We start from the raw sequence: 13,407 nt of genomic DNA on the forward strand, positions 1-13,407 counted from the left end.
GTCCCGAAGGTTCGGAACCCGTAAAGTATGGAACCCGTAAAGGGACATGGGGTAAAAAAAAATGTTTTTAACGTTTCTCGTGAGCACGAGAAAATATGGGTACGAGAAAGTATCGTACGCATATCACTGGCAGTGTCACTGGCACACACACACTGCCACTGATATGCGTTCGATACTTTCTCGTGAGCACCAGATACTTTTTAACGTTTCTCTTGAGCAGTGGCGTTTCTACATGTAAAAAACAGGTGGGGCTAGGCTAATATTTTTGGTTCTTTTAAATGACGTACCAGTGTCCGTGACGTCACCCGTTTGTTTTCACAGTCGTGGCGATCTTTGTAGACGTTGACTCCGCCTGCTCCTGGCTATCCTGCACAACACAGGACTGAATGCAAAAATCTAGTTCAACATCTGACCTGTGAAGGGCAGTCATACGCTAAACAGCGTCTAAACTTCCGAAATCTTTCAACAAAAATGGTAGACCCCTTCACTTTTATTAGTGTTGCTACTGGCTTTGCAGGCATACAGACATCTATCCAAACAAATTACGGGGCATTTTAATTTTGTTTGAAATTCATTTTTGGAAAAAGTTACAGCCCTAATATATTACATAGAGATTGAGCTTCCTTCATTGGTCTCACTTACGTGGCAGTGTCCCACCATGCTGTTTGTAGCCCTCTGTGTTTCCCATTCTCCATTCAGCCCTCAGCTCCACCCACAAGGACCTGCCAGGACAGCAGGCAGGTACTGGGGCCATCACAACCATTACAAATATACTTTAACACTATTCAGTATGCTGGGCTTTTTGTTTTTGAACTAAGTGACTGTTCTCCATGTCTCAGATATATATATATATATATATATATATATATATATATATATATATATATATATATAATTAATAAAGTACATTAGTGCAGCTTTTAATCTTTTATTGCTGACATCAAAACATTGCAATAATGAAAGTATAGTTTTTAAAGTTTTTAAACTTTAAACTAAACTTCCGTAAACCTCAGAATAAAATGATACTACTGCAAACAGCTGTAAGCGCTACTATAAGAATCCAATATCATTTTACCATGGAGTACACCTCCCATAGGCCTAGGCAGTGTCCTGGAGGAGAAATCAAAGATAATAGCTGTAAAAGGAAAGATTCAGAATGGCCTGTCTTGGTTTAAAGCCCACTCAACACAAGGTGCAGGCCAGGAGTGGGAACATATAAGACGAGAAAAACATAAATAGACTGAAAAGTACAAGACATAAGGCGTTTTACCTCTAATTTTTCCTCCATACTAAGGGTCTCAAATCTGTGCTCCAATAGATGATCTACCTCATTCATTATCCTTCTCCTTCTCTTCTACGCTACCGGACTTCTCGCGTGCGGCAGGTGAGGTGGGAGGTCACTCGAGTCATGACTCATCACAACACACACACTACAGCCAATGAACGGTGAAAAATGAAATTACACTGTAGTCGAATGAACCATATATTTCCATGGCGGTCCCGGTGGGGCCAGCCCCACCAGAAGTAAAATAATCTCCGTCCACTTCAACAGAGAAACACTTTCAATTTTTCAAGTCCAATACACATTACATTGGGCTCCAATTGTACATTGAGAGCCACTCTTGCCCCTCCAGACGAACTCAGTCTGAAGAAGCAAGCTAGGGTCGATAAAAAATGAACAAAAGCGCCAAACTTATTCAGTACTTTCTGGGGAGATTTTTTTTATATATATATATATATATATATATATATATATATATATATATATATATATTTCTTTTATATTTTTATTTTTCGTTTTTTTTTTCTTGTGAGAGTAGGTGGGGCCGAGCCCCACTTGCCCCTAATGACCAGTCGCCACTGCTCTTGAGCACGAGAAAGTGTCTGGTGCTCACGAGAAAGTGTCTGGTGGGAGTAGAGGAGGGCGAAGTGAATACACGGAGCCTGAGGTGAATAATGAATGAATAATTGTTAATTAAATGTTTTAGTATATACGTGAACACTCCAAAAATAAACAAGATAACACTTTTTGCTGGGATTTATTTGTTTTTATTATCGGTTTATTTCTTATTAGCCATTAGACATTTTGCGATGAAAACAATATCGAGTTTGAGATGTCAATCATGGGATATTGCCCAATATCCCGAGATGGCGAAGCAATCAAATTGCGCCATTTTAGGAGGTTCACATGTAGCATATACTAACTATATATAATATCTATGTATTTATCTATGTATCTGTATAATCTGCTGAACACTCTCTTACTAGTCTCTACTCTCAAGGGTCTCAATGCGGCTTTGGTCCGTGTCTCCCAACGTGACGTCATGCAATGCATCCTGGGGGAAATGAGAATCAATAGCAAACCGCTAAAATACTACCTACTTTTTCGTATTACATTCCGTTTTGTGATACCTAACAACATCAAATACAATGGATAACAGTTTAAATCGTTATTGCCAAGAAGCAAATTGCACAAATTCGTTTAAAAAAAAAACCCTGCAACACCTTAATTAAAGGTAGTTAAGTTGTGCACTTTTAACCCAACGCCTAGTTCACTGTCTCTAGCAAACGCGAGCAGCAAATTTCGGTGCCCACAACATCCCAGTTTGGTACTTTGAAACAACATTGGAATGTTGTCCTTCGAGTTGAGACGACGTTATCATCTGACTACATTTGACAACGTTATCAATACGTTGTTCAAACGATTTGGAAAAGTTTGACAACGTTGCGATTCCACTCTCTAAATTTGACCATGTTAACAAAAATTAGCAATTTATTAATGTAGAATAAACATTTTAGGAAAAGTTGTTCCGCCTTTAGACAAAACCAAAAATGAAACTTATCGATGGTATTACAAATTACAGAAGCAGTCCTAGAGTGCAGCCTCCGGGGTGTTGAGAAGAGGAACTAGTGCAGGTTGGTGAGAAGAGTAAGTGTTGCTTTTTTCTATTATAAAACATAGGTATTTTATATTTGTTACGTATGGGATATCGACAAATCCATACATAAATATTTGTACAACTTAATTTGAATTGTACATGTTGTAATCTCTTTATTTCTGTGGCACAATTGGACCACCGTAGAATAATCGGTGAACTAAGGTGAACTCACTCATCTTACTATAAAGATTCACAATCTCGTTAACTAATACGTCGCTGCAATAGGTTGGCAGCACACAGTGGCTTGCAAACGAACACCCATGGGACCTACGAGATTGTAAAATATGAAAGGGTTTCAATGGAGAGAAAGTAATTATTTTCTGGTCCCAGTGTATATGCCATCCACCACCTCTCCCCTGGGCCACCTGGCCCGAGGTGTAGGGACCGGGTTGCCACAGTGCGTGTTGTTCATTATATCTAAACATAGATGTAGAAAACAAATATATAAACAAATATACATTTGAATAGGATTATACCTCATCCTATTGTCCATGAGCCTGGACAGCTCACCGTTACACTTCTTGAATTCCTTTGCAATTAATAATTGATGAACAGCTGAAGTAAAGGGTGATGATTGATCATCATGTTTGGGAGATACCTGGCATGTACTCTTAAGTAACCTTGATAGCCTTTACAGACTAAGCCAAACTGGAACAATGAACTATTTTCACAGATTCCAAAGATTTAAATCAAAGCATACCTAGCATCCCTGTTGTAACTTGGTATCAAGCGACTTGAGGGAGGCTGTTGTTCTCTTTATGCAGGCTATCTGGTTGTGGGGTCTCAGGGGATGGCTGTGATTCCTTGGCTCATGTCCTGATCTGTAAGCAGTCCAAACTGGCCGAGCTGGACCTCAGCTATAATCACCTGGGGGCCGCTGGATGGAGGCGGTCCGGGGCCAAACCAACCGTGAAACTTGAGTAAATATATTAAGGCAATTTTTCTTTGTGAGGCATATACAAGAACCTAATGGTGGCTGAAGTCTAATTTATTGGGTTAGGGTTAAGGGGCCCTGAACTCCAGTTCCTCACACCTTAGAGAGCTGGACCTCAGTATTAATGACTTGCAGGACGCTGGGCCAACAGATCTCTACTATGTTACATAGTATAGTTGAGATGACTCTATCTGAGGCATTGCTGTGTCTGATGAGTGTCAATGAGTAACCAAGGAATTTCAATTGGGAGGGTACAAAAGGAGCCTTTATTTGCAGAGCAACTGTGCCCTAATGGGGTTGGGGGGTTCCCTCCAAACCAGCCTTACTGCCAAATGCAAGACCTTTTCTGAGACTTTGTTTCATGCATGAATTTTCAAGGGGGCACGGCACGAGTTTAGACTGGTTAAGTAAGACAAGAGAGTCAGTGTTATTTGTATAAATGTGAGCGTTAATAATTAGTGTAGAAATATGTATTTTTAATTCATTTAGACTTGTGAGGTAAAAGTATAGACCTGCAAGTCAGGAGTTGCTGTGATATAGCTTTGACCAGGCATTGACATTAGCTGAATGATTAATCAGTTAACCAATATAGAATCGTCAAGTTGTGATAATGACAACAAAAGACAAAGATAAAAGGTATACGGATCCAATGTCAAACTTTAACACTGTTTTTCCCCAGTGTGGATCATTGTGGAGAATGCAGGCTCCAACCTGGACTCCTTAAATGTGAGTACTATTGTGTATATCTGTGTACAATTCTTGACAAAAACATCCACGAATTTGGGAGGAAAAAATAATTGATTGTAAATCACCTTTTGTCACCTCCCTCAGACACCAAGGTTACCATCAACCCGTACACAGAGGACGGGAGTCTTCACGTCTCCGACGACAACAGGATGACAACCTGGAAGCGGCCAGCAGCAGGCTTCCTGGGCTACGCCGGCCTAGCCGGGATCTTCGACTCCCATAGACAGGTGCTGTGTGATCAAGGGCTGACAGGATGGCGGAGCTACTGGGAGGCGGAGATAACAAGAGGGGTCGATATAGGAGTGGCGTACAGATGGCTGAAGAGGAAAGGCGAGGATGGGACCTCAATAGGAGAAAGCAACTCATGGGCAATGTACCCCTCCGACACAAATTACACCGTCCGTCACGATGGCGCGTCCCACTCACTGCCCATCACCCCGACCGCTTCAGAAAGAGTCGGGTTGTATCTCGACTGGGTCAAAGGCACGCTGTCCTTCTACAGCGTCTGCTCTGACCGACACACACACCTTTACACTTTCCAGGCCATGTTCACCGATCCCCTCTCAAATTCAGCATCACAGGGCTGGCTTCATAAATGAATTAGTAATTTTATATACTCCTTCTGCTGGGGAGCCAATCATTTTGGGAAAGGAACCTGGATGGGTTCAGACCAAAAGCAGCAGCCGCATCAGACAATCCCCCACTTGGATCAGATTACCTTTCTGAGGTGACAATATAAGAAAGATGTAGTTATCCATCAATAAAACAAATCATACGTTTCTCATGCTGTGTATGTTCGTGCATCATCACTTATCCACCAATCTCCTATGTACATCGCTGACCCTGCTGCTGCCTCTTAGCCCTTGACTGTTCTGCAGTGCTTTTGCTCGAACCCGAGCCCCATGCTACTGCTGGTCTCTCTTGGAGTAACAAATGGGTCGAGGAAAGGCAGGAGAGACCGCAGAGTACTTTGACTTTTTTAATGGCCCTGTTGCTGAGCCACTTTTCCTTCCTGCCTCCTTTCACCTCTCTTTGAGGTAAGTGTCCCCCAGGCCCTTCCAATTCTTGTGGCATTCCTCCTCTCAAAAGAAACAAACATATTTTGTGACATCCAAACTGAATTGTTGAATGCTAACGGTCTCTGCTAACTTGGTTTATAGTAATAGCTGGAATAAAGTAAGAAAAACTAATTTTCAAAACTTAGCAGGTAGCCCAACTTCATTGCTAACCGTCTTCCATGCCCTTGCCTTGATTGAACAGTCTTTATTTTATTTTTTTGCTGTGATATCATACAGCTCCACAAACTCCAACAAACACCCTGTCCTCCATTTGGCGGTTTAGTCTGGTGTTCAGGGAGTGAATGCTGATAGGCTGTCATGACAAAGCATCACGCAAAATTCAGGGAAAAGTTTAAATATTTCAACTCAGAATCACAAGAAATCTGCGTGAACCAGGTTTTCACGACTCGCCAAACATAGCTTTTACTCTCAGTTTAAGGATATACTGCAGAACTTGCATCTTACTTTGGTCCGTCCATTTTACCACAGACTGACTGAGCTCTCGACAATCAGGAGGTTAGTAACCTTAGTCGTGCCACATACAGGCCAACTCTCGTGACAGCAGCAAGCTGTTAGATGAGTTTGTTGTTTGTTAATAAATTCAGCACAATTTTATATATATTGGTGTTAAATAAAGTGTTCTTTCTTCGGTCTCTTAACTCTCTCATTGATTCATTTTCAACACACCTGCCAAACATTGACTTGCAGTGGTATATTATGAACACTAGAGGGAGACTAATGTGCCATTTACACTTCCAAATATAAAATAAAAAACCTAAGCTATATATATAGTTTAAAAAATTAGCGTTTTAAGAATTATTTTCTAATGTTGACTCATTCTAGGTGGATCCTTTTACCAAAACAGCTTGAGCAGAAAAACTTTCCAACTACCGATGTTTTAAATTATACATACAAGCTTAAGTGTGTAAGCCGAACATGAGCTTATACTTAAGCCAACACCCACGCACAGTGTTCAAAAGATCTATACCTTGGTGACGCATCACAGCAGTTACATAAGGATTACATAAAGATAACTGTTATAAATGTCATTTGTATTTCAGGGACAACGACATCTAATTATACCACACACAGAGATTGCTGCAGATATTCTCCTTGACATAGCAGAGTCATCCGTTTGTCTTTATGAGTTTTTTGTTTCCGTCCCAAGATGTCCTCAGTTATTTGTTTACTCTAAGTATCAGGTTCTGGACTAAAATGCGGACTCAACAAAGGTTCACTTGTTTCCTTTACATGAATGAAACAGTTAACAATCAACACAGGTGGAGCACAAGCAAGGATAATGAGGTTTAACCAAAAATAATAACTGAGGCTATAGGAAACACTACACCAAGACAAACAGAACAACTCAAACTGGGAAAGTACAAGCACGAATGACTCAGCCCTGAGCAGAATAATTAAAAAAAACACCACTGCTAACCACAAACCTAACCATATTACACATTGGTCTATCTTCTGACTCATTCCTTGAGACATTGGAGGACAGGTCAAGTGTGACCTAAATGCATCATAGCCCCACTGGAAAGCATACAGGGGTGTGTAAGAGGGGTGTGCAAGTGTGTGTGTGTGTGTGTGTGTGTGTGTGTGTGTGTGTGTGTGTGTGTGTGTGTGTGTGTGTGTGTGTGTGTGTGTGTGTGTGTGTGTGTGTATTTCTGCGTGCCTGTGATTGTATCTGGATGTGTGTATAGATGTGTGGGTGGATGTGTTTTTGCAAGCCTGTGTGTGCATATGGATGCGTGTGCGTGCATGTGTTTGTACCATATGGGGATGAGGGAGGGGGGGGGGGGGGGGGTGCATCATCACAGGGTTGTTGCAAAGGCGTGGGAAGGCTGTAGCCTGCTGCTATATGTAGTAGTGGCTGCTGCCAGAGTCAATGCTGCCCACAATAGCTTGTATATCCTGAAGTCACATCACCATGTTGGAGGAAGAGGAGCATTGGATGTAATTGAATTGGTGGTAATGTTCTTATGGTCGTTGTTTGGTCATTCGTGGTGAAATTATTTGACATTATGCAGAGACTTGGTGTTCTTTGAGTGTGCCACAGCGTTTCTTATGCAAGACCGTACTGCCAGATGGGCACTTACACACACAGACGTGCACGCACCTTATATATTCTATTGTCTTGTGAATTAATTCATTCTCAACAGCAGACGGACAACTAACAAAAAAAACTTTAACAGAAGCACACACACATACGCCTAAACAGATGTGTATTGATAATGACATGATGTATAATAGTATATTTCTGTAACACAGGAAGCTCTTACACCCCCCCCCCCCCACACACACACACACACACACACACATTATAGGGACACATCAACACATGCAGTTGCATAATTGTAGGTACACAGTGCACTTCATTTTGTAATCCTCTGACGTAGTCATAGTAACAAGGGGCATCAATTCGGGGAAGGGAATGTGGGGGTAGGGGGGCGTTGGGGGCGGATTGTGAATGTTGTGTGTGTCTTGCCTGTCGGGCTATGACATGTTTCAGTGCATGTGTGTGTGTGTGTGTGTGTGTGTGTGTGTGTGTGTGTGTGTGTGTGTGTGTGTGTGTGTGTGTGTGTGTGTGTGTGTGTGTGTCCGAAGGAGGGAAAGAGAGGGTAATGATAGAAGAAGGAAAGAAGGACTAGGAGGTGAGGATATAGGATACGAGGATGCCAAGCAGGACCTCTTATGGATGGAGAGAAATAACAGTTTTCTTTCACAGACGATTACGCTAATCTGTCGGCTTGGATTTAGCAGAAATCACCAAAACTTCTTCAAGCAAGCAGACGAGGCTTCATCCTCCTTGAGTGTGTGTGTGTGTGTCATCATCATTAGCCCCATCATAATGAGGAATCTTTGGGGTTAATTTATGTCCACAAGCTCCATAGGTTGTTTCCTGTGTGTGTGTGTGTGTGTGTGTATGTGTGTATGTGTGTATGTGTGTATGTATGTATGTATGTATGTATGTATGTATGTATGTATGTATGTATGTATGCATGTATGCATGTATGCATGTATGTATGTATTTATGTATGTGTGTATGTGTGTGTGTGTGTGTGTATACGCACTACAGCCTTATTTCATTGTGAGAATTGCTTGCCTGTCTCAATCAATGTTGAAAGCGTTTTGCCATTTTCTGTCATTTGTAGATGTCAACTCTCAGCAAACATAGTTCATCATTTGAACAACTAATGAGCACTGAAACATGGACATGCAGACACACAAACACACACACACACTCGCATAAACACATTCACAAATATCGACATACCGATTTGATTATGACATTTACCAGCATTTCAAATGACTGCTGGTCCAACATTTGCATTGGACAGGAATCAATGAGAAAAATGAGTTTCCAATACAACGCACACACAAGGGGGGGAGCTGTACAATGTATGCATGTACGTACTTTGTAGTGACAATAGCGGGAATATTCCTCGCTCATGGTGTTAGCACACCGTCTCACTAACCCTGCTGGTACTGTGACTGGTTCTCTGACAGACAATTCATGATTCAGACGACTCTGCCACAACAGTCAGTCAGACAGAAGGTCTCATCTGCTTGATTTGTGCCACCACAAAGGGTTTCAAAATGTTATCTTGCAGCTTTGTATAACAGTGGTGGATTTGAGCCATGTGCCACACTTTGTGGCGATGCTGGTGGTTGGGGGGCTTGTTCATATTCCAGTCATGTCCTCTTGCTAGTGCAGAAAAACAGCTTGACATCAGTTATTATGTGTGTGTGTGTGTGTGTGTGTGTGTGTGTGTGTGTGTGTGTGTGTGTGTGTGTTTATTATTGGGGAAATGACTGTAAGATCAATATTCCAAAAATGATGTCAGATTGTGTCAGCTGCACATTGATGTGTGTGTGTGTGTGTGTGTGTGTGTGTGTGTGTGTGTGTGTGTGTATGTGTATGTGTATGTGTGTGTGTGTGTGTGTGTGTGTGTGTGTGTGTGTGTCTGCAGGAGTGGTGGATCAATCGGAATATGATGGATGAGGGAAGTGCGATCCAAGAAATGATAGGGATAATAAGCAGCTGACCAACACACACACACACACACACACACACACACACACACACACACACACAGTATAATGTGAACCTCAAGGCAGATGGTAGGCTTTGCCTAAAATAGCTTATAATAAAAATAAAATACAGGAAGAGGAAACAGAATCAATTATATATTCCTTCTCTTTTTAAGAAGCCATTACAGATAACAAATATTCAGTAACGAAATGATGAATCATATTAATTTGAAAAGGCACACATTTTGTTCAACAAAACACATAACACAAAGAAATAGATAACATGGAAAATAGGCCTATCCCATTCACCTGCTGTGGCTCTACACCGATGATGTTTGCAAACTAATACATTATTTGTTATGTTGAATTTGTGTGAACAATGTAATCTGGCTGTTTCTGTGTGTGACTGCCAGCTTTGGCCCAAGGAGCATAGCTAAACAAGCACACTTTCTTAACTGAAATTTGACGGCCCCAATCAGGCATGTCATCTGGGTGAATCAAACTCCAGTGGACTCATGGAAAGGAACAATAAATCAGAGGGCGACACCGTGGATTACCACCGATGTGATAACGTCATGCTGGAAAGACGATTTTTTAGCACGCAGAACGATAAATAAATCCAGAGCGGTGTGAACCGGGCAAGAAGTGCGGAGTAAAAAGCCTTTAAATGTAAATTATTCCAGGTCGTCTTCCTGTTCTTTCCGGTTGTTGCTTTTTAAAAGATTATTACTCCCAACGGCGACAGTTTATTTTTTATTTTATTTTTTTCACTTTATTTTAGGGGGGGCTAAAAGTTTGTAAACCAAACCCCCTGTACGAAGGGTCTGGGGACATCCTTCCCCCGAAGATTTTACATTGATTTTCACATACAAACTAAGCATTCTGGTGCATTCTGACAAAATAATAAAGACAAAAGAGAACATTTCCTTACAAAGACGAATGGGGCCGGGGAACTAAGTTGTGAGGGCCGCTGTAACCCAGTGTCCCATCCTCACGGGAAGGGGGGGGGGGGGGGGGGGGGGGAAGACAGAGACAGTGAGAGACAGAGACAGACAGAGAGAGAGAGACTACATTAGACGTGTTCGCACTGTAACGACTGCCAACTGCACTGTTTTTATCACAAACATGAAGCAAGCATCATGTCCCGAATAAATTCAATATCAGGCCTCGAATCACAACAAATAGAATGCAGGGAGACAGCAGGCAATGGAGAACAGAAATTAATAATGCTCTATAAACAATTAGATAAGTAGGCTACAAACATGTTCTGATGGCAAAAGTTTCTCACACACACACACACACACAAAACAAACAAAACGTGTTCGCACTGTAACGACTGCCAACTGCACTGTTTTTATCACAAACATTATGAAGCAAGCATCATGTCCCGAATACAATCAAAATCAGGACAGCTTGGGCCTACCGTATTTGAAGAGAAGCTCACATCGACGGCCTTTCTGAGTCGCAACCAGGTTAATCACCATTTCATTGAAGTCCGGTGATTTTTGGATGAGGTCCCGCTCAATAGACAGCATCGCTAGGGCGTTAAGCCCATCTTGTCCCGTGGTACTTCGGAGAAATGTTTTGATCCTCTTCAGTGTACTGGAGCACCTCTCTTGACTCTGCCGATGACACAGGGGTTGCAACTCGTTTTGGCTAGTCTTAGACGTGTACTTGGCAACATGTGCGTTTGACAGGTGATCGGCTTACTGGCTGTCTAAAAAAGAGAACTGGTCAACGAGGTCCAAAAACACGGCCCGCTGGAGTGAAGTTGCCGGTTCCTCAGAGCCCCTGAGAGCTAGCTCGTGTGCCCCACAGAACCTAATACAGTCCACAATCCGTGACAGCGAATGTCTGTTTTTCTTTACATGCTCGTTGTGTCTCTGTACGGTGATGCGGTGGCCGTCATCCAGCTGACAGGCAATATTTACTTTGCCCAACATTGAAAGCTTCAGACAGTTTCCAATGTGAGTTGCACTGCATTCATGTTTCTTTATTTTACAGGACAGGCTCCTAGCTAAGCTAGCCGTTAGCCAGTCTTTCCTTTCGAACTAAGAGGTGCAAAATGAACGATTTTGTCGCGTGTCCTTTTGTTTCATCTGAACATCGTTTGCCCGATGTGCCCCCAGTCTCTTTATTTCTTTTTTTTCTTCTAAAGACATCAACGAAAACGGATGAGTCAGTAGATAGTCCACTTCGTTAGGTAAATTAGCGCTTGCCATTGTGGTCAGGTTTTTTTTCACTTTTTTCTCCCGCCTCCAACAGTGACCGTCACCAATGAGAGTCACTGTCACTGTTGGTCTGGGCTATATTAATTTAGCCCAAATGGTCTCTCGATCAAGGGGGTATGTCATAACACCTGTCAATCACGATTGGACAACACCGATTGGATGCTGATTTTCTTAAGCGTGGTCTTAGAAAATTTTTAGAAAGACTTTTCTAAGCCCACACAACACATCTATATGTATCTCCTGTGTTTTTGTGATTATTTGGTGCTGTTGCTTCTCTGTTGCACTAAAATCAACCAATTCTAAGTTTTAGTAATTATTATATTTTAATATTTTCATTAATTTAATAATGTTCTCATGTTTATTATAAAAGATAGGGAGGGCTTAGCCCCACTAGCCCAATGATACCAGCCGTCCCTGGAAATAGGTACAGTACAGGTTCTAAAGAACAGAGCGCCATCTAAATAAATAGACGAGGCTATTTGGATTTCGAAGGTAGGCTTCAGGACTTAACAGCTGTTGGGGGAGCACGTCCCCGCCGTGAATCACCAACTGGTAAATACTGGAGTTAACCAGGATAACCCCGAGCCATGGCAGTGTGTGTTATGTATCGCTCAGGGGCTAATGTTAGCTAGGAAGGGTAACAACAATAAAGGTGACCTTCAAAGGTCACCTGCGGAGCCGTTTGTCACAAAATTATGAGAAGGACCTCATATCAACACTTGGGTCGTCTCTCTAAAGGGATTGTACATCGTCACCCAAAGCATGGGGTCATTGAAATGTTAATTATATTAGTAATGCTTTTTTGGTCATTGTTTAGTATGTTGTCATTAATGATTATGGAGGAGATATTGTGCCGTATAAAACTGCAACAGCGTGTCTCATGCGAGTTGTGGCAAAACAAAGTCTTAATTAGGCTATGTTATTAGCAATTTACATTGATTTAGGATTTTACGATAGGCCTACTACTAATCTTTTGAGTGCTCTCAATATAAGGGAGTATCGTAAACAAAAAATCCAATGTTGCATTCTGATGTTCAGGCCCTATTTCAACTCCAGCCCGGGTTAATAAGACTGTTGTGCTATAGTTGCAACTACAGTAGTGTTTAGGCCTTTTAGACCTTAAATACACTTGTCACTAGCATACACACACACACACACACACACACACACACAAACACATATGTGAAATCAACACTAGGGACCACAGCAGGATATTGGTTTCCAAACTTCATATCCTGTTTTATTGTTCAAATATTATAGTAGCAGCAGCAGCAGCAGCACACACACACACACACACACGTACAGATGGACAGATAGGGAAGACAGGACCTACAAGCTGCACACATGCAAATATGGAGAACCAGTTCATTCACACACACACACACACACACACACACACACTCAGGACAATACTTGTGTGTTACAGGGGAACAAAGGAGTCATTAAGGATCTGGTGACAA

General features: G+C 41.8%; 1 protein-coding gene across 1 annotated transcript; it reads left to right on the plus strand.

Moving 5' to 3' along the window:
- The first annotated feature begins 3,691 nt into the window (after positions 1-3,691).
- LOC307088232 (stonustoxin subunit alpha-like) lies at positions 3,692-6,331 on the plus strand. Its single transcript, XM_079754059.1, has 3 exons — positions 3,692-3,859; positions 4,553-4,599; positions 4,705-6,331. Exon 3 carries the CDS (start codon positions 4,770-4,772, stop codon positions 5,217-5,219), a length of 450 nt encoding a protein of 149 aa, XP_079610185.1. The 5' UTR covers positions 3,692-3,859; positions 4,553-4,599; positions 4,705-4,769; the 3' UTR covers positions 5,220-6,331.
- Positions 6,332-13,407: the final 7,076 nt, after the last annotated feature.

This window comes from Pollachius pollachius (assembly GCF_949987615.1).
Source record: "Pollachius pollachius genome assembly, chromosome: 16".
Lineage (NCBI taxonomy): Eukaryota > Metazoa > Chordata > Actinopteri > Gadiformes > Gadidae > Pollachius > Pollachius pollachius.

Bases quoted from the DNA above. Each gene is read 5' to 3' on its own strand.
- LOC307088232 (XM_079754059.1), top strand. From the start codon at position 4,770: ATGACAACCTGGAAGCGGCCAGCAGCAGGCTTCCTGGGCTACGCCGGC.